General features: G+C 39.4%; 1 protein-coding gene across 6 annotated transcripts in view; it reads right to left on the bottom strand.

The window, feature by feature from the left end:
* Nucleotides 1–12,675, bottom strand: part of LOC116260470 (uncharacterized) — a 39,008-nt gene extending 26,333 nt beyond the window's left edge. For all 6 annotated transcript variants that reach the window (XM_031638843.2, XM_031638842.2, XM_031638841.2 and 3 more), the window contains exons 1-3: nt 12,284–12,675; nt 6,558–6,728; nt 6,181–6,417 (exon numbers count right to left, since the gene is read on the bottom strand). In XM_031638843.2, coding sequence (XP_031494703.1) covers nt 6,181–6,417; nt 6,558–6,728; nt 12,284–12,658 — 783 coding nt within the window. In that variant the 5' untranslated portion in view covers nt 12,659–12,675. The remainder of the gene's footprint in view (nt 1–6,180; nt 6,418–6,557; nt 6,729–12,283) is intronic.
* Nucleotides 12,676–22,686: the final 10,011 nt, after the last annotated feature.

A 22,686-nucleotide genomic window follows, 5' to 3' on the forward strand; every position in this document is an offset into this window, starting at 1 on the left:
AAAGTCCTCAGCCAGACATGCAGTGCTAGTGGATGCGAAAGGAACTGGAGTGTGTTCCAACATATCCATAGCAAAAAAAGGAATAGGGTCGAACATAAAAGGTTGAATGACCTTGTCTTTGTTCGATATAATATGAGGTTGAAACAAAGGTAATATAGGCATATAGCTTAATTAATGTTTACACTTTACATTTTTTGTACAATATATTTATATGAAATTATATACTAACAAATTTTCTCTTATTTAATGTAGCGAATTAGAAAAATCATTAGCAAGGAAGCACACATCTCAGTTCGATCCTATCAGCTTGGAAAATTTTGACGATCTAGAGCCATGGATTGAAGAAGAACCAGCTACAATATTTGATGATGAAGATCTTGAATGCTTCAACCTTGAAGTTGAAGCAATAGAAGACTTTGTTGATGAAGGAGAGTCTGCTACTGCTGGTGCTGAATATGTTGGTGAAGATCTTCCAATTCTTGACGATGAAGAAGAAGATGAAGATGAAGATGATGAAGATTATGAATGATGAATCATGAATGAGAGTCAAGTCAAGAGTGCTTTCATTTTATATGTATCAAAAACTTAAGAGTTATGAATCTATGGTTGTTGAACACTTGATTGAATGTTTTATCATTTATGACTTTATCACTTTATGGCTTATGGCCTTATGCTTTGTTGAATGATATTGTATTATTGTTATGAATTTTGATGTTTATGAATGATGAACGCGTAAGTTTATAGCAATAATAAGTCTATCATTATCTCAAACATGTTTTCTATGAACAATTTATTATTTTTAATTTTTTCTGATTTTTTTATGAATTTTCCGAATTTTTTTAAATTTTTTCTGATTTATTAATAATTTTTTAAAAAAATTTACGATACGGTTACGATACGTTACGATACGGCGTATCTTAAAGCCCGACCGATACGGCTTACGATACGCGTTTTACAACATTGGTTTTTTCTGCTGCCGTTCCTGCGTTTTTCAGCGCCGCCGCCGGCTGTGATTTTTCCGCCGCCACTGACGATCCCCAAGATTGATGATGCCCTGGACACGGGCAGCAATACCAAGAGTGAGAACTTGCCTGTTCATGTCACCTCCATCCGGCTGAACAAGGATAACTATCTCTCGTGGTCTGCTGCCCTAGAAATCGGAATAACCAGTCGTGGTCGCTTGCACTATATCACTGGGGAGAAACCTGCACCTTCTAAAACTGATTCGCAATGGCCGACCTGGGCGTTGGAAGATAGTCAGGTTAAAGTATGGATTATTAGTTCGGTTTCCGCAGATATTCAGCCTTTGATCTTGCGTAAATCGACTGCATATGATATGTGGACTGTTCTTGCACGGATGTATGGTCGTAAGAAGCGTGTTTTACGTGCATATCAAATCAAACGTAGCATATATGCTCTTAAACAGGGTGATTTATCTGTTGCCTCCTTTTATGCCGCCCTGAAGACTAAATGGGAGGAACTCGATTATCATGTGAATGATGACTGGAAATGTGGTTTAGATCATGCCCTGTATTGGGAAAAGGAATGGATGGACCGCACCTTTATCTTCCTTGGAGGCCTGCGTGATGAGTTTGAATCCATTCGGAGCCAAATTCTTAACTGTGATAAGATTCCTGGGATCGAAGAAGTGTATGCTCGTGTTGAGTCTGAGGAACAACGGCGCCAGATTATGCATATTGACTCCAGTCGGGGGAGTTCTCCAGCAGCCTTTGTGAGCCGTACTTCAGGGACAGGGCAGCGTCCTACTCGATGGTGTAGCCATTGCAACAAAGTGGGTCATTCTGTTGATTTTTGTTGGGATCTTCATCCTGAGAAGCGTCTCGTCTGGGGTCGTCCTCCTCCTAATCGCCGTGCTCCTTCTGTGCCTGAGCCTAGTTCGGGGTCATCCAATGTTGCCAAATCCAAGCTCTCCTCCGATCAACTCAAAGAGTTGCAAGCATACATTAGTCGTTTGTCTACCCAGGATGATGCTTCTACTTCTGAGGGGGCTAAGTTAGCCCAGGCCCTTGTTGCTACTAGTGATCAAGGTAATTCCTCTCTCGGTGATTGGATTGTTGACAGTGGGGCTACTCATCATATGACAGGGGACCCTAAGATGTTTCAAGAATACAAGTTGACCTCTGGGCAGCAGCGTGTGTCTATGGCTGATGGTTTTTCTATCTCTGTGGCTGGAAAAGGGAGTTTATCATTACTGAACAAATATTGTCTTCAATCTTCATAATGCCCTGCATGTTCCCAATATTCCCGTAAATCTGTTATGTGTCAGCAGTATTACCAAAGAGCTAAACTGTAATCTAATTTTTTCTGCTGATCGTTGTTTCCTGCAAGACTTGGGGATGGGGCAGAAGATTGGGATTGGTTCGGCTATTGATGGCCTCTACAGACTGCCCGTACAGGTTGCTTCTGCTTTGATTTCAGCCACTAGTGGACAGTTGCCTGGCGTGGAGGACAGATCCGCCATTATGCGCTGGCACGAGAGACTTGGTCACCTTCCATTCTAGTTGCTTAAAAAGTTGTTTCCTAGGATGTTTCATTATGTTTCTTTGGACACCTTCGCCTGTGAAGTGTATCAGTTGTCTAAGCATGTTAGGGCCTCGTACCCTATTTCGTTCAATAAAGCCAACAGTCCTTTTGCTTTGGTTCACTCTGATGTTTGGGGTCCTTCCGGAGTACCCACTTGTCGTGGCTTTCATTATTTCATAACTCTTATTGATGACTACTCCCGATGTACGTTCGTGTATTTGTTGAAAGAACGTAGTGAAGTTCCCGGCATTGTCAAAAACTTTGTTGCATTTGTTGAAACTCAGTTCCAGACCTCTGTTCAGGCCTTCCGTACTGACAATGCCCGAGAGTATGTCTCCCAATCCCTTGATGAATTCTTGCGAAGCAAGGGTATTATTCATGAAACATCCTGTAGCTACACCCCTCCTCAAAATGGCGTGGCTGAAAGAAAAAACCGTCATTTGTTAAATGTTACCCGGGCCATTATGTTTCAACGTCATGTCCCTAAGAGGTACTGGGGGGACGCACTTCTCACTAGTGCTCATCTTATTAACCGTATGTCTACTCGTGTGTTGAATGGTCATTCCCCTTATTCTGTGTTGTGGCCTACTCAGAATCCCTGGCCTTTGAACCCTCGGGTGTTTGGGTGTGTTTGTTTTGTCCATGATCATAGTCTCACTCTTAAGAAACTTGATCCTCGGTCCATCAAAGCAGTCTTTTTGGGGTATTCCTCCACCCAGAAGGGATACAAGTGTGTTGACCCTAGCACTTCCAGATTATATGTCTCCAGGGATGTTACCTTTTATGAACATGAGGCATACTTTCCTGTGAATCCTCTTCAGGGGGAGTGTCTAGGTGACAGAAGGGAAGAGTATTCTTCGCATCAGTTGATTCAGTTCATGGATTTCTTGGATTATACGGTTAGTTCTCCAAGTGTGAAAGACGCAGTCAGTGAGGACAGAGACAGTCAGATGGAGGGGGGCCCTGTGGAAGAACAGTCCCGTGATCACTTATTTGGTCAGGTTTACAACAGGAAGAAGAAGGATGTGAGGACGTTGATGTTACCAATCCCAATCTTCCCAATCTTGTGAGCTCCCCGGATGATCCAAGTCCAATGAATGAAGAACTTCTCATAGCCCTGCGCAAGGGCACCAGGTCATGTACTTCTCATCCTATTCAGAGATTTGTTTCGTATGCAAAACTCAGTAAAGACTACAAGTGCTTTGTTACTTCTTTATCTATGGCTGTTATTCCCAGGTCAGTGGAAGATGTCAGGGAGGATCCTAAATGGCTACAGGCCATGACAGAGGAGATGGACGCCCTGGAAAAGAACAATACGTGGGAGCTTGTTGATATCCCCAAGGGAACTCACTTAGTTGGTTCCAAGTGGGTGTTTAATGTGAAGTACAAACCTGATGGCACTGTAGAACGCTATAAAGCTCGTCTTGTTGCTAAAGGGTTTAGCCAGAAATATGGGATTGACTATCTTGAGACGTTTGCTCCCGTGGCAAAACTGAAGACCGTAAGGGTCATCTTAGCTCTTGCAGTGCAAAAGAAGTGGAGCATGGACCAACTTGATGTCAAGAACGCCTTCTTGAATGGTCACCTTGAGGAAGAAGTCTATATGAGCATGCCGCCTGGACATGCTCAGAACGGGAAGTGTTGCAATCTCAAGAAAGCTTTGTATGGTCTCAAGCAGTCCCCTAGAGCTTGGTTTGAAAGACTAAGGGTTGTAATGAAGACTAATGGATATAAACAGGGAAATGGTGATCACACCCTCTTCACCAAGCAGAGAAATGGTCAGGTGAGCCTTCTACTTGTATATGTTGATGATATGATTGTCACAAGTGATGACGAAGAAGAAAAAAAGAAGATGAAAGAAACGTTAGCTGCGGAATTCGATCTCAAAGATCTGGGTAAACTAAGGTACTTTTTGGGGATTGAGATCGCGCGATCTGAGACTGGACTTGTTATGAGCCAAAGAAAATACACTTTGGATCTTCTAAAAGAGACAGGTAAACTGGGATGCAGGCCCTTTCTTACTCCAATGGAGTCTGGCACAAGGATAAGTATCAAAACTGGGACTATCTTGGATGAGGAAGGAAAAGGGAGGTATCAACGGCTGGTTGGTAAACTTATTTATCTCACTCTTACTCGCCCGAATATTACGTATGTTGTGGGTGTGTTAAGTCAGTTTATGCATGCCCCTACTGATTGTCATTGGAAAAGTGCTGAAAGAGTATTGGGATACTTAAAGAATGACCCAGGGAAAGGACTGCTCTACACTCGACAAGATCAACTCAGCATTGAAGGATACTCTGACGCCGACTGGGCAGGATGCACAGATACTAGAAGGTCTACCACAAGATACTGCATCTTTCTTGGAGGTAACCTGGTGGTATGGAGAAGTAAAAGACAAGAAGTTTGTTCCAGGTCCAGTGCTGAGGCTGAATATAGGGCGGTTGCTATGGGGGTTACAGAGATATTATGGCTCAAAATTCTTTTAGCAGATATTGGGGTTAAAATGGAAGAGAAGATGAGGATGTATTGTGACAACAAGTCTGCTATTAACTTGGCAAACAATCCGGTCATGCACGACAGAACCAAACATGTGGAGATCGATCGCCACTTCATACGGGAACGCATAGATTCAAAGGAGTTGATTCTGCCCTATATGAAGTCTGAAAATCAAGTTGCTGATGTCTTAACTAAGTCTTTATGTACATCTCAATTTGAAAAAAATGTTAGCAAGCTTGGCATGTTTGACATGTATGCCAAGCTTGAGGGGGAGTGTTAAAATATATTGTAATGGAGAACCGGGTCCATATCTGGACCCGGTCCTATGGGGCATGGGTACCGAGGCTGGCTCGGTACCCTAGGCGGCACTCTTTCTCTCCCTCCTATATATTCTTCACTTACGTGTAATTGTTAAGTTAAGTAAATATTATTTTCTCTCTCCTAGGGTTGCAGTTTGCCCCTAGGTCAGAGCTTCCCCGTGGTTTTTCACCTCTTTCAGAGGTTTTCTACGTATATCGTGTGTTCTTTTTCTGCTCTCTCCTTGTGGTTCATGTATCTACAAATTCTTTATTAAAAGTCATTCTCTCCATGTCCATTTGTGAGTCATTCAATAATATTGATTAGACAGTTGAGGTTAGGACATATAGGTATTCATATCTGATAATGCTTACATATATATCTCTCCATGTCCATTTGTGAGTCATTCAATAATATTGATTAGACAGTTGAGGTTAGGACATATAGCTATTCATATTGATAATGCTTATATATATATATATATATATATATATATATATCAAGCCTACAAGAATACACACACACATACACACACATATATATATATATAGATGTATGTTGTGCCACAGTGTCCGCTCATGGTGAAAGTGGATTTCACTTTGCAACTGTCTGTGCCCATGCTAAGTTAAGTGTTTGGCTCCACCACCGCAAGTTACGATAGAAAATAAATGTTCAATAGGATATTAAGTTCATGTATGGAAAATAGCAATTAATTGTGAACTAAATCTAAAATTGCACTTCAACTTCTCTTTTCCCCAAATTATGGATGTTGTAGCATCTGAAATGCATCATGGCTCTGTGATAATCAAACTTATAGTAACACAGAAACAGAAAGTGGAGTACCAATTTGCCAGGAGCAACACCATCCTGCTGGGTAAATGCACAAGCCATGAAAGACTGTTCTTGGTTGGCAAGTTGCTTTGCAGGATCATCAATATCAACATGGCTTAAGTTACTGACAACATCATCTTGGCATGGCCACAATTCTGCTATATCTGTATTCAGCAATCTTGGGAGTGCAAGTGCAGGTGTAGAGCTAACCTTAGCCTGATAAGACACCCTTGTGTTTGGCCACATGGGCTGAAAGATAACACATAGTGCATATATACTGTCAGTGTATTGCATATGTAAGAGAACAGGAGAACCCAGAAACTGACCCACAGCAAGCTTTTTGACAAAGATATGGTACGATATTACAGTGTGGAGAAGACAAAAATTACGTGATCATTTGAAGCATCCTCTTTCCAGCGAGCTTGGCATTTCTGCAATAGTAACACAAGGTCGTTCTGCAACTGAAGAGGAACTTCACTGGGAAGTAGCTTCTGAATTTCATCCTGACAGAGACTCTCACGTGCACACTTTCTTATCAACAAGCGTAAGCAAGCCAATACCTACAGTGATCAAACACATTGATTATGCTTAAATTTAAAGGAAAAAAACTCATCCTGCCCATAAAATCAATAAAGTGGATATTGCCAAAATCCAAAGAAAGAAAAGCAGCCTAGATATTCACAGGCTGATCAAGCAAATGTGTTCATTATATTGAGGATATAGCTACTTCAAATAATTGGTGATAGATTATCCTTGTTGAAAACCAATGAGTTGACGTAAAGATCTAGCTTGGGGGTTAGGCCCCCTACCTTTCTTCCAACAAAATGGATATATACAAGGGAAGGCCAGAGTAGACCTTAACTATAAGCACAAAGGATTGACCCAACCCTTCACCCAAAAATTGAAGACAGTCATAGCCTACAAGCTATGCATATACATTTTCAAGTCAGCAAAATAGTCATTTCTCCACAATTATTTGAAGAAATAATTGGCATAATCCATGATCAGGCATCCTATGTCAACTGTTGCAGCACCCTACTCCACAAAAATTCTCATCTGAAATTGGTCAAGACACCCAGTCCAGCTAGTATTTGGCCTTCTTCCTTCCAGTCTTTGTCTAGTTTTCCTCACCCAATCTTTAATAGGGGAGACAATAACATAGTCATCACCATATTCCTCATGAAATCTGAGAATGCGTTCCAAGACTTCCATTTCTCCGTCATGAATCCTTCCACGAGCCTTGATAATCACCACACAACTCATTTGACTATTATCCACATAGCTTAGACCAGCTATTTTTGGTCCATGCCTAGTAGAAGCTCTAACAATGTTAATTAACATTCCATTTCTATTGGAGGCAATGGTGTCCACACTATTGAGACCAGTTTCCATCCAAATTCTCAGTTTAATTTCTGTCTCAGTAGGCCACTTGACAGAGGAAAAGCTATCCATGCAGCTCCTCCAAACATCTCTTTTAAACCTACTAACCTGGGTTAAAGGCTATCATGGAGACATCTATTCCTGAGGCACCACAAATTCCAGCAAACAATTAAAAAGGCCATCCTCCAGCACTGACGTCTCCACTTCCCCGTTATCCTAGCTTGAATCCATCTCTTGAACGCATCTGCAATTTCACCTTGGGGAATTTCACTCTATCAAACTTTGCAGCAATGTACCTCCAAACTTCCTTTGCTATTTTACAATTTATTAAGACACGGGCATTTGTCTCCTCAGCACAATGGCAAAAAGAACAACGGTTAGCTAGGTGAATCCCAGTCTTTTGAATCCTATCAAGAGTGAGCAGTCTGCCTTCACACGCGATGTAGGAGTGCCAGCAGCTCTTGGATGGGGCGTAGCTAGCCCAGAGCTTCCTCCGCCACCACTCTTTAACACCCTGAATGTGACATTTCTTGATAATCTCACCTGCCTTGAAGCTCGTCTTACCATCATCACTCCAAACTAAACTACCCTCTGTATCCCTTAGCCTAATGTTGGCTGTGGACACTCCAAGGCGCGCAGCAATGGCAATGGATGGACTTCCCTGGTTAACACGACTATGTTGACGAATGCTGATATTAATCTCACTACACAGCAACACATACCATTCCCATCAACCCTATTGATAAGGACTTGCCCCGACCAACGGTCAATCTAAAACCCGATTTGTTCTCCATTCCCAACTTTCCAGTCAAGTTTGTTTTGTATCTAGCTCCATCCCCACCTCAGTCCTTTCCAGCCTCAGCTTGAATTAGGGGATCTCTTGAGTATCCATAGAATGTGAGAGCTCAAATATTTCTCCTCAAATATGTCGGCCCAAGGGTCCCGATTGGTCAACATCCGACAACATCTGCTGGATAGCATTGCTCTGTTGACATCCTCCAGCCTTCTTATACCAACTCCTCCTTCCTCTAGAGGCAAACACAGTCGCCCCCATTTGACTAGATGCATGTATCTAGAGCCATTTTCCTCATTGCACAAGAATTTGAAACAAGATTGTTCGATTCTCATTAAGACGACCTTAGGCAATCTAAAAGTCATCATCCAATAGTAAAGCAAGGAACACATATCGGATGAGGCATAGCCAGCCCGCATAGGACAAAATCTGTGCCTTCCATCTAGTCAACCTCTTCTCCACCTTAGTGAGGAGTGGCAAGCACAGATCTTCTGTGAGATTGCCTAAGAATAGAGGTAATCCAAGATACTCCGAAGGGAGGCTTCCACTAAACCATTGCAATATACTGTAAACTTCCCACATGTGGCAATCAACCATAGTTCTAGCAAAAATCATAGACTTTTCCTCATTCACCTTCATGCCAACAAGGCATTCAAAATCCTGCAAAATAACTTTTATAGTAGTAATAGTTTTCTTGGTGGCCTTGACCAGCATAATCACATCGTCAGCAAACAACATAGCACATCCATTAGTCCTCACACGCCGGATTTTAGGAACAAGGATGTTTTTGCTAATTGTTTCATTGATGATTCGTCTATTGAACATTTCCCTAACAATACGGAAGAGATAGGGGGACAAAGGGTCACCCTGTCGCAGGCCGCGCCGCCCATCAAATTTCTCTCCCATCCTGCCATTCACGAGTACTCCATAAGACACAAAGGTTACACACTTCATGACTCTAGCAATAAATATCACCATCTGCTTTGGAGGTTCCAACAGCTCAAGGAAGTCGACCCGATCATCCAGGTCCATCTGCCCGCTCATCTCCATCCCCCTGGCGAGCTGCCCACACGTCTCCATCTGCCCGCTCATTCCCAGCTGAGTCCCCTCTTCCCCACGCGACGTCCTGTTCAGAGCTTCTCTCTCCACGCGAAACCCCGTGCTAGTAATAGTTGAGAAGTTATAACACAACCAGTGAGTTAATACTTTCAGTCGCAAGTATAGAGTTTGGCCTACTAAACAGTGGATCAGATCCATTAAATTGATAAGATATTATTGAAGAAGCCTAGTTGGGTATACCAATGAGCAACTTCGCCCATGTTCAAAAGAGGTTCAGAATACTAAGCAAATAAATAATTAGAAAACTGGAACATATTGTAATTAAAAATTTGTATTCAGAACATAAGTGACGTCCATAGCAGAAGAGAAATCCAGTGCTAATAAACTAATCAATTGGCCTGTCAATAACCTCTTGAAAAACAGAAAAAGGAAAGGACAGCTGCATGCATACTAACTGACAAAGTGATCTACCTCACCAGGCTAAGCTTCTGTCCAGTTACACCAACAGGCCTTTCAGAAAACTGGTCAACACATTGAATTAGGAATGCAAAGGCATCAAGTCTAGCTGTTTACAGGAGTTGCAAAACTCCTATTAACATGAGTTTGCATGTCCTATCAACAGGCTAGTGCCAGAACCATTTCATAGACAACGTTAGTAGAAAGGGCAATACCATTACCTTTATTTTTAAGAGAAACATCACTATCATCAAAAGATGCTTCTCTCATAACAAGATAAGAAAAGACTACAGATGCAGGAAGATCCATGTTTTATGGAACAGAGATCAGTTTAACTTCTTTGAAGTTTTCTTGTATTTTATTTTTGTAACTTAGCATATATGTTAAATTTTCACGATAAGGGAGTAACTACATAGTCTTTATGTTGTCATCAATAACATAGAATACCTTACATCTTAGACTTTCAAACGTATCAGAGAGGAACAGATGCTGCTCATATCTTCCTTGTGAGTTGTCGGATGGGATCTTTTGGTAAATCAAGAACCATTACTCTTGTGGTCCATACTTGTGTCTCCTCCCACCTATTTTAGATTGTGTGGACCAAAGGAGTAAATAGTTAGAAAAAGGTATGGTGGTTAAAAAATTTGTAATTCAGAACATATGCAATGTCCATGTCAGACTAGAAAATCTAGTGCTATTGAACCGTGTTAATTATGAATACTTGGTCCTTTACTTTTTGCTACATCCCCTTTCAACAGGAAGGTTATTTGATTCAACTGCCCAATCACTAACCTCTGAAAAACTGAAAGAGAAAGGATAACTGCATGCTTTCGTGATAGTCCCATGCTAACTGATACATATTAAATTACCTCATGCTAAACTTATGTCCACTTACACCATCAGGCCACAAGCACCTTCAAGACATGAAATTCTCAAAGCATAAACCGTCAACATAATAAATTAGGAAAACTAAAGCATCAAGTCTGGCTGCTTATGTGACTTGGAGGACTCCTGTCAATATTATGTTTGTAAATCCTATCAGGGAGTCTACTATCTGAACCATTCCATTGTTAAAGTTGCAGAAAAGGCAATATTGTTACCTTTATTAATAAAGGAAACTCAAGGCCAATATCACCCAATGAATGCTCCCTTTTACAGGATTAGGAAGGAACATATGCAGATCAATCAAGATCTGTGTTCCATAGAACAGAAATCAGTTTCCCTTCTTTGAAAATTTCTTATATTTCATGTTTGTAATTTAGCTTATACATAAGATCTTCCTTGTAAGGTAGTAACAACATACCTTTAAATTGCCATTCCATGAGATAGAATACCTTAGAACTTAAACTTTCCCAAGTACCAGAGCACGAAGATATGCTGCTCATATCTTCCTTGTGACTTAGTCACTTATCACAGATCATGTTCGGTCACTGAAAGGAGAACATAATGTTGGGGAGAGAGAATTATCTGCATCATCACCCTAGTTTGTACACCATTTAGACCGCCACGTGTGAACCTTGTCTCTTAAAAGCTTGATGACAACACTTGCCCTACTTGATTCAGATTGAGCAAGATGTCACACATGAAGTCCATTACTGGATATTTCATTTTGGGAGAAATCCAATTTCTTGGAAGACAATGAAGGAAAATGTCGTATCTTGATCTTTAGCGGAAGTCCAACACAGATCTATGGCGGCAACCATTTGTGAGCTTCTCTGACATGAGGCAGTTTTTGAAGAAATAGGCTTTCCTAAGCCCATGAAGCTGTATTCTGATTATAATCAACCTGCACTTCTTTATCACATTAGACCTAATCTTGCATGAAAGGATTAAACATATAAAGCTGAATTGTTATCTTATAAGTAAAAAATGCAGGTGTTCTTATAGCAACTTCCTATGTGCCAACTCGGTAGCAATTAGCTGACATTCATATGAAAGCACCTAACTAGAAACAGTTTAATTTCTTGGCAGTTAATTTGGGTGCTACAAATCTTCATGCAAGTTGAGGGGAACGAAAAGGTAATATTTTCAGCATTTCCTTTATCGCTAAAGGAAAGTCAAGGCTACTAGCGTTCAGGAGACCTTTATCACGTTCCAAGATAACAAAGGAAGACGGAAACAGCAGATAATCAAAATTTATGTTTCATGGGAACTGAAATCAGTTTCCCTTCCTTTACATTTGTTACACCGTTTTTTTGTAACTCACCTTGTCCAAGATTTTATCATGCGGACAAACATGTTAGAATCCACCGCACATGAAAAATCACCTAAAAAACAAAAGCATGAACGAAATTTATATAACCAAAATCGAGTATACTAAACCAACAAGTGACACCCACATGACCTGATGATCAATGATAAACAAAAGGAACCGATATATGCTTAAAGGCTACACCAGCAGGGAGAGATAGAGAGAAGATTGCCTACTGGATCGAGCTCAGCTGGCGACTGAATCCCGAGGAGGCATTGAACATGAGTTCGTTGTTGCGATTTCAACCCGGTCTTCCTTGTACTCCATAAAATCTGGATAATCTCTTCCAGAGATTCGGTAGATTTTGCTCCAAGGAGCTTCAGAAGGTGCCGGACTAATGACTTATCGTCCATGGTAAGGGCAGAAGCCGCAGATATTCCCGGCAACTGCTCGTTGCCGTGAAGCCGGAGGACAAGGAACACGATCAGGAAAGCGGTCTCCTTTTCGGTTCTGAAAGTGTTATCGCACTTGGATATAGGATCCGCCCCGGATAGAAATGGGGTCGGTCCGGCTTCTCTTGCTCGTCTCCGTGCACATTTTTTGGGTGCCATGAACAATCTCTTCTTGCCGTTGATGGAAAAATAACAACAATAACAAAACCATCTGCTTCAAGCATAGTTGGCAAAGTTGCCGAGCTCTCCTTGCTTCCGACTCAGACTGACTTGCCTTAAAATCGGCCCCACTCTACCTGACTTGGACTTGACTCGCTCGATTCAGCTGCATCAATTAATAGTTGTTTTAAAACTCGACCGAGTAGTCAACTTGGTGACCCCGCCATCTACCGATCCGAGTCTGTTCTTGCACTTTTACTCGAATGTCCTCATGCTTTTACCACATTACCCTTCATTGCAAGCTTGTATGTCCTTTTTCTGCTATAATAAGTGTCTAGCAAAGAGTCGATCTTCGTCCCTCCATGCATAGATTTCCTTCTATATGTTGACTTCAAGGTTGACATGTTCCACCTTGGGGGAGAATTGATTTGACTATTTTGATGGAGCGTCAGCTTCAATCTGCATACTAAAGGAGAAGACAGTTTCAAGAAGGACAAAGTTTCGAGAAGCCATAAATCTGATTATTCATTGTCTTTGTTAGGCACAATGACAGAATAGTATGAAGAGAAAAGAACACTATGACTAGAAGGCATGCTGAATAAACAAGCAGAAAATGGAAATATAGCCATTACAAATTCATGGGGTTGTGTGAAGCAATGAATAGGATATCTGTGTCATCATGCTTTTGTTCAAAATGGTATGCTATTTGCAGTGTAATATAATTATTGCAAGCTTAGAACTACATTTCATGGATTGGTGGACTGTGGACATTCCAATGAAGTAATTCGAGCAGTCTACTAGGTAACTATACAATAAGATTGTAACAAGTTCGTCAAGAGGTGTTTAAAATGCCATATTCATGATGGCCCCATACACGCTCATGTTGCACATTTACATTCTGTGGTATCACCATAGCCCTTTTCAATACGGGCCTTTGATATTGTAAGCCCTATCAATCATCTTGCGTCTAACTGACACAAGTATTTACTTGCTACAATGGAGTATTTCACCAAGTGGGTGGAAGCGATCACCTTGAGAATTATAGAAGGTAAGCATGTTGTGTTTTTCATTCACAAGAATATCTTATGCAGGTTTGGGATGCCACGTGGCATCATATCTAATAATGGAACACACTTAAAAAATGAGAGGATGTATGTTTTTTGCTCAATGTTCAGGATCAAACATAATTTTTTGCACCCTACTATTCACAAGAAAACTATCAAGTGAAAGCAACAAACAAAATTTTGATCCAAATCATGGAAATGACAGTGGAGACTGGCAGCACAAGAAATTGAAGAACACATTATGGGCTTAGAGGACTACAATCAAAATTCCCACCAATGCCACCTCAGCAAAACTCGTGTATAGCATAGACATCGTCATCTCGAATACAAGTTTGCATTGTTATTGAACTACCCATAGACCAATATCAAAAAAAAGAAATTTTATAGGTAGATTTGCTCGATGATAAAAGAGTGCGAGCAACAGAACATGCAAAGACATAGGCAAAGAGTAGTCAGACATTATGCCAAATTAGTGATCGAATGGAATTTCAAAATCAATGAGCTAGTGTTGAGATCAGCCATCCCATGAAATAATTGTTCTTGTGGGAAGTAAGCCTCAAATTGGCCGATCAACAAGCACTTATACTGGTGTTTGTCGTCGCCAACGTAGGCCTTCACCACTATAGAGCTAACGGTGGTTTTCTCCACTATTCCTTACTATAACAAAACCCACACGACGAAAAAAACATAAACCAGAGTTGTTTGAAGCGCATTTCCCCATCAATGAGCCGTGCATGTCAACCTTGGCAGACACATGAGATGTGCACCTCAAGTGCCTACTTCTCTCTTTCTCCCTCTGTTTTGAGATTGACGCTTATATCTCATTCTATTTTCTTATTTCATATAGTCATGTTTTTGTTTTTGTTTACTTTTTGGTACAAGGAGGTTCATGCTTAAACAGATTGATCTGTTTAACAAACTATTTACGAAAAATAGACTTCGCATTTTGACTTATGCACTCAAGGAACTTGAACTAGTTATTCATAGTAAGACTTCCTAACATCCATAAGTTTGTCATTCTAATTTACTGTATTGATTGTCATTTTAATTTGCTTTATTAATTAAAAGCTACAGTAAATGTTTTTTCCTATTTCAATTGTTGAATTTCCTTTAGCATTGAAATTACGATTATTTTAGTACTACAAATGCAAAGCGGCTGTAGTAATACGATTGCACGAAAATAAAGTGAAATGTTTTGAGGAATCAACCTCAGTTTGATACCTGAGATCTTGGATGCCTGTGGTACTGAACCTGATCATTCTGTGATCAATGAAAGTTGGGACTCGCTTGTGAAGCTTTTGGGATATCCTTAACAACAAAAGAATGCATGAGCAATACAACAACCACCACCATTCACCTTTGGTAGCTATATCATTGCCATCCTTCATATTGTTATGCAGAAGCATCTTGGTGTTTGCATGAAAAAACTCCACCAAAATCAATTCCCTTTCAGGAACAGAAAGGCCCCTACAGCAGATAAATTATGGATCTTAAACCAAACATATAGTAATCGTGACCATAGAGATTTTCACATATTTAAAATAAAAAAGAATTTTCTCCACACCACTATTCCAGAAAAATTATAGTGGCTGAGATTCTAGCATATATAAGAGTGTTCACCATATCGCTCTAATATGCTCCCAGACACTCGGCTGTATTATGCATATACACAAACCGAATAAAAAAGGTCCAAGTGTGCTGCATATGTATTTTCATAACAACCAAAAGTTCATATGCTCAGACTTTCTTGAATGTTGTTACACTGGAAGGAATGCAAAAGGGCACAAGTGAAGAAGACAGTTTCAACTTTACTTACATATGCATGATAATTCTTTTTCTAGCACCTTTCCCATAAATTTTCGTACTAAATGTGAAGTTTTTCAATCATTCTTTTTTAGGAAATTTAATACAAACATTAAGATGGCAATGGCACTTCACATACCTTACACAACATCTACTCAAGGTAAACCATTCCATCTCTGCCTCTCGCTCTTTGGCGTTAATGCTCTCAAAACCATGGTATCAACTAAGAACATCTGCTATAAGTGCAAGTACACATTTCCCAAGTGAAACAAAGAAGTACATCTATGTCAGGTGCATGTTATGAGAGACAATAACATACTATAATTAACAGTATAATACTTGCAATTTACATTGTGTACAATTTCCATCCTGTTCTCTCTAAAGATATGTAAAAACCTTTAGATCAACTCATGTTCTATCTCAAAATGACTTTAGGTGGAACCTAAGCCCTGGTTGGACAACCCCCAAAACCCAGTTTTACCAATGAACCCAATTTTTGAAATGAATCGGGAGGGATTTCATGACTCGATAAATAAAGCCAGACCCCTGTCAAACTAGGTTTTGATCTAAACTTGATTAAAAATTTGTAAGTGCTAACCTGGGGAAGCTAGAATAGGATGAATTCAGTACCTTATCAGAGGGTTACAAAATAGGGAGAGAACATTAGCAGCTCTTTCCTATGTTCATTAAATGGGTTTTGTTCACTAAAGAAAATAAATTAGCACGGTTTCATTGCATCATATTCATAATTTATAGTTTTTTGAGAGGCATGCGTGACTCTAATGGCACATTGTTGCTATTAGTGAATAAATGTTTTATGCAGACTTCATAGTTCCTCTCCCCAATGGCAAACCATAATTTTCCATCTAGTGTCTTTTTGCGTACATAATGACTTACTTTTTATAAAGCTTTATACCAAGTTCAAGAGAAACAATTATGGTATGGGATGCTTTTTGCACCCTTATTCGTTTTGCAACCACCTCATATGGGAATACAAAATAAAATTTTCAACGCCAGAAGCAAAAAAGAGATAGTAACTTATTAGAATCCAAGGAAAGTACAAGGGCCTTCACTGACTTGTATAGGCAAGTTTATGCAATACTTGTGGAGTTGGCTTGAACTTTAAGTGTGCCTTTTCCTTCCCCTACTTGCCACATGTTCATCTGAAGAAGGCATCCTTCATATAGCACGTAACAGCTAGACTCAGTTTAATTGCCTCGAAGTTGAAAGACATTTTTAATTGCCGAGATGTACTTACACCCAAAAACCGGACAAAGAAACTTGGATGTCTTTCCTACCAGCTTCTTGTAACCTGATTTCAAGTAATAAAAGGATGTACGGTGGTGAAAGAAGTGATGGACTTCCTCACCATGCGTTCTGCTGCCTTTACTACAGAGACAATAACCGATAATCTTTACATGTGTGTATATCCAGACAATTAAAATATGCTCTAATAGTGATGTTTTTCATTTTCGTCAACATAACTCTAACATCATCCCAAAAAGGGCAGGGTTGCACTTTGAGAAATGGCAAGGGTGTATCATGGACATATTACACATGTACATATGCATAGGCACGTGTCACAAAGAGAAAGAGAGAGAGACCTTTAAATGATACTTCCTCTCCAACTCTTGCCAAAGCAGGCCCGTGGAGATGCCACACATCCACCAAGTTAACAGCAATCTTTCACCGATCAGGAATGACGTTGAGGGGTCAATGACATGGAATATTGCAGTTGCTGCTCCAAGTGCTATGTCACCCTCAACAAATATGGCATGACAAATACAAAGTCTAGTCCAAGGAATGTCTTCCGTCAAATTTTCAACATTGTGACCAGCACACATGGGCAAAAAAGTCCATGCTAGCCTGCAATTACAAGCCAGATAAGTATTCCTTCACATTTAGGGTTTCAATCATAGTCCAGCATTTGCATTTTAATCTTTAAGTCGTCAACATTTGCATTTAAAATTTTTAGTCTATAAGTCGTCAAGGCAATTTTCTACTTTCAATTAAGAGTTACAATACTTATTAAAACTCATGCAATAAATCAAATATTTATGCTTCAATTCTGGCCTTTCATATGCTGCCAAATATATCCACAACATTTAAAATGAATATAGGACACATTTGGATTCTATGTTCAAATCTGAATTTATTTTAAATAAATATCTTATATTGGATCTCCACACACTTTCAACATCAAATTTTAATGTATAATAATATGCTTCGAATTCAATAGTGTATTTAAAAGTTGGATTCAAATTCAGTCATAAAATTAAAAGTTGTAAATAAATATCTTATATTATTGGACCTCCATGCACTTCCAATTCAAATTTTCGTATTTAAAAATTGAATCCAAATTCAATCATAAATTTGAAAGTTGGATTTAAATTTAAAATTTAAAATTTAGATTTGGATATGACATACATCTGAATTTGTATCCAGATATATGAGCACACGATAAATCAATTATGGTGAAGAGTACAAGGGTTGTAAATGGATGGGAGATGGTACAATATGATTTGGCGCCCCAAATTGTTTATTATCTTCCAGCATTTAGTCACTTCATATTTGGAATCCATAGATTTGATGTGGATTTAACGTGATATATCTTTGCTAATGAGCTAAAAGATTTATAGTAAAGTTGATGATCCATCAAATTAAGGATCCCAACTCAAACTTAAGATCCACAATTAAAATCTTTATTTTAGCTTAACATAAGGTCTGACTTACAATTGGAAGGAGAAGGTTTGTACTTGAGCCTGCGATTCATCACCAGCTCAGCAGTCAACACAAACTATTGCTATTCAATTTATGTAGGGTGCAGTGTGAGTAGAAACATCATCACTAAAAGTCTGAACCCTGTAAACCTCTTTCCAAAAAGACAAAAATAAAAAAAAAAAAAGAGAAGAAAGGAAGTAAAGAGAAGCACCGGCCGATCAGAGAATCGAATTCAATTCTTCTTCAATACAAGACCTGAACGTACGTAAACGTTTATTCACACAATGGTCGTCGCCGCCATGAACAGTGGCATCAGAAGCCCTTACCACCTTTCTCTTTGGCGTTGTTTCTTCCAGCATGGAGGCAACAGCCAGTGGGCCGAACATCATGCCATGCACAACAGCCCTACCCTCAGGACCAACGGCTTCTTTTTGCGAACGGAGCCGTAGTCTGCGTCCTTGTCCAATACTTCCAGCACCCTTTCTTTGGTCTGTAACATGTTGTAACCTAATCCACGATGTAGTTGCCATTGCCTAACTCGGCATCCACCGACCTGATGATCTCCATTAGAACCACACAATTACCTAACAAAAACATATAGTGGTAGTGTATGAAGCTCTAAAATATGAGGTATATTTCTACTTGAAAAGTGTACTGATTTAAGAAATTCCAAATGTGGGTTGGAAATGAGAAATGATAAGTTTCTCCAAAAAATTGTTTGGAAATCTTACGCAATCTAAAATTGAAACTCTATTTCTACCTCCAATCCATATAAAGAAGAAGGGGGCCATGAAGAAGTGCCCTTACGTGAATTTAATAAATAAGAGGTCTCTTCTCTCTTAGTTCAAAAGTCACTTATGTGCTAGAACGGTCTCATGTTTCGAGACTGAAATTATGATGAATTTGCATTTAGGAAAGCGTTTCTGGAACTCGGTAAAGTAAAAAATATAGACATAATAAATCTTCTACCTTCACCTCCTAAATGAGGGTAGGGCTTTTCGTTGACGATTTCTTGCTGGATTTAATGAGAAAGTGACCTCTTGGTCTATGAATACATGCACACTAGAAGTCTTGACATATTCCTCTTTTAGTGAGTGTGTGCACTATCATGATAGGGTGCTACACTGGCACATGATTTAAAAGTTTAAAAAGAGAGAGAATTAAAGTTGCGTAGTTGATTTTCTAGTTCGAAGCTGGAGTAAGGTGGAGACTTACGACAATGAACTAGATTTTATAGATCAAACAAGTTAGAATTAATCTGAATTGTTGTTGCTCTATTTACTGAAGAATGTGATTTTTGAACGTTGACACATCTTTTGAGTGAGAATGCAGGTTTTGTCGGCACTGGAAGCAACACAGATGCGCCCACAAGCATGAGAAGAACGCATGGCATGGTTGGAATGAACCACCGTTATATGTCTATACCGGTGTTTATAATCGTCGCTATACAAGCTTGTAGCGGTGGTTTTCTGCGCCGCTATCACAATCTATACGGGTGATTTCGCCGATATCGGCCGTCACTGCTATAGATTTATAGCGGTGGTTTTCTTCACTGCTATTCGTTACTGTAAACAATCTCACCCAAGGATAAAAACTTAGGCAATGTTTGAAGCGCACGCCCCCATCGATGAGGCTTGCACGTCAGCATTGGCAGACACATGAGATGTGCACCTCAAGCGCCTGCTTCTCTCGTTCTCCCTTTGTTTTGAAATTAACACTTATATCTCATTCTATTTTCTTATCTCATATAGTTATATCTCATTCTATTTTCTTATCTCATATAGTCACGTTTTTGTTTTTGTTTGCTCTTTGGTACAAGGAGGTTCATGCTTAAACAAATTGATCTGTTTAACAAACTATTTGCAAAAAATAGACTTCGTGTTTTGATTTCTACACTCAAGGAACTTGGACTCGCTATTCATAATAATACTTCCTAATATTAAATAGTTTGTCATTCTAATTTTGCTTTATTGATCAAAAGCTGCAGTCCACGTTTTTTCCTATTTCAATTGTTGAATTTACTTTAGCATTGAAATTACGATTATTTCACTACCGACAAATGCAAAGAGGCTGTGGTTACGATTGCACGGAAATAAAGGGAAATGCTTTGAGGAATCAACCTCAGTTTGATACCTCAGATCTTGGATGCCTGTGGTACTGAACCTAATCGTTCTGCGACCAATGAAAGTTGGGACTCGCTTGTGAGGCCTCTGAGATATCCTTAACAACAAAAGCTTACATAAGCAACACAACAACCACCACCATTCACCTTTGGTAGCTATATCATTGCCATCTGTCCAGAAGCATCTTAGTGTTGGCACAAAAAACTCCTCCAAAATTAATTCCCTTTTAGAAAGGGAAAGGCTCTTGCAACATATGAATTATAGATCTTAAACCAAACATACAGTGACCGTGAACCACATAGATTTTCACATGTTAAAAACAAAAAAATCTTCTCCTGCCCACTATTCGAGACAATTCTAGCGGCTGAAATTCAAGCAGATATAAGAGCATTCATCGTATCGCTCCCAGACACTCGGTTGTATTATGTGCATACCGAAACCCAATAAAAAAGGTCCAGGCATGCTGTATATGTCATTTCATAACAACCAAAAGTTCATATGCTCTCCCTTGATTGCTGTTACACTAAAGGAATGCAAACGGGCACAAGTGAAGAAGACAGTTTCAACTTTACTTACATATACAGGATAATTCTTCTTCTAGCACCTTTCCATAAATTTTCGTACTAAAATATGGTTATGGGTATCGGGAAAGTACAATTAATTCCTCACACCTTTAGCTGTCACAAGTTGTTTGAACATACAATGGAAAGGGGCGTTGGAATCTTGTATGGTGAACACTCGAATCAAGGCTATACCAGCAAATATATTCAGCAAAGACTTGGTATGTGTCACGACCTTAGCCTGTAACGGTGATCCTCTCACCGGTATAGGCCACGCAACTGAAGGCACTTCTAGAATCTGCTGACCCAGAGCTACCATTGAGGACGCCACCATTGCAACTAAAGCTTATCATCTTGTCAAACGCTACCCAACGAAAAGCTTTGGGATGAAATACAACTAATGTTGCAAAAGCCTAGTCCAACATGCACCAATGTCAAATTTATGCTCAAATAGTATCTGATATCCTCATGAAAAATTGCAAAGTCATGTGCTAACACAATGGATTACCCAAAACTAAACAATAAAAATGCATATTAAATTACTCATGTTTTAGAAAATGGACAAAAAGAACAAGTAACATGATTAAATCATGGCATTTGTTTTTTCCAATAAGAATACCACACTATTTGGGATGTCAAAATACTTTAGAAATTCAAATTGACCTAGAAACTTACTATTTTCAGGTATCTTCAAAACATATAACTGCTAGTTTTAACTACGTTGTAGATGCCAAACACTATGAGTGTTAGCAAGACTTGGTAGGATGAAGGCTTTATCTCCTATATGTCCAATAAGCTATGCCACATTCTACACCATGCATGAAACAAAAAATAATCGATAGAAAAATGAAACTTTTAAGGTGGCTAGCTGTCAAGTGAAAATATAGGCACAAGGCGACTGAAAAGTCATAGTTTCAATAAGACTTGTGGAATATCTAGATGTACATCTACAAGGCCTAGTCTGAGCCTGAAATTATAGCCATTGCAGACACTTCAATCCGACAACCAAGAGCTGCACATAAAGCAGGCCTCTGAGCAGCAGCCTCCTTCTCATTGCCACTTATCAACAACTTTTTCCTTATCAGTTGTACTTGGTTGGTGTAATGCTACAATACCAAAGAATTTTCGATCTTACCATCACTCATTTTGATCGAACAAGTTGGCGATCTATACAACCTTTCATACAACGCCTCGAACGGTGCCATCTCAATACTTGAGTGGTAACTACTATTATATGCAAACTCTGCCAAATTCTCATGTTTATCCTATTCTCTTTTCCAGTTTAAAACACAAGCATGTAACATGTCCTTTAAAGTCTAGATGGTCTTCTTAGATTGCCCATCAGTTTGGGGATAGAATATTGTGCTCAGCTTTTATAATTGTCAATTAAACCTAGAGATAAAACATGGACCTCAATCTACAATAATAGACTTTGGTACTCCATGCAGTGTTACTATTTCACCAATATACAACTTTGCGAGACTTTCCAATGACTGATTGATTATGCTTGATAGAAAATGAGCTGACTTTGTGAGTCGATCAACAATCATGTACATGACATCATGTTGTCTTCTGCTATGACGCAAACCTACAACGAAATCCATCATAATGTCCTTTCATTTCCACACAAGAATATATATCCTCTGCAACAAGCCTTCTGGTGTTGATGTTCTGTTTTGACCTGTTGGCAAACTAAGCATTTTGTCACATATTTTGCAATTTCACTTTTCATTCCAGGCCACTAATAATTTAGTTTT

The sequence above is a fragment of the Nymphaea colorata genome, chromosome 9, assembly GCF_008831285.2.
Source record: "Nymphaea colorata isolate Beijing-Zhang1983 chromosome 9, ASM883128v2, whole genome shotgun sequence".
NCBI lineage: Eukaryota > Viridiplantae > Streptophyta > Magnoliopsida > Nymphaeales > Nymphaeaceae > Nymphaea > Nymphaea colorata.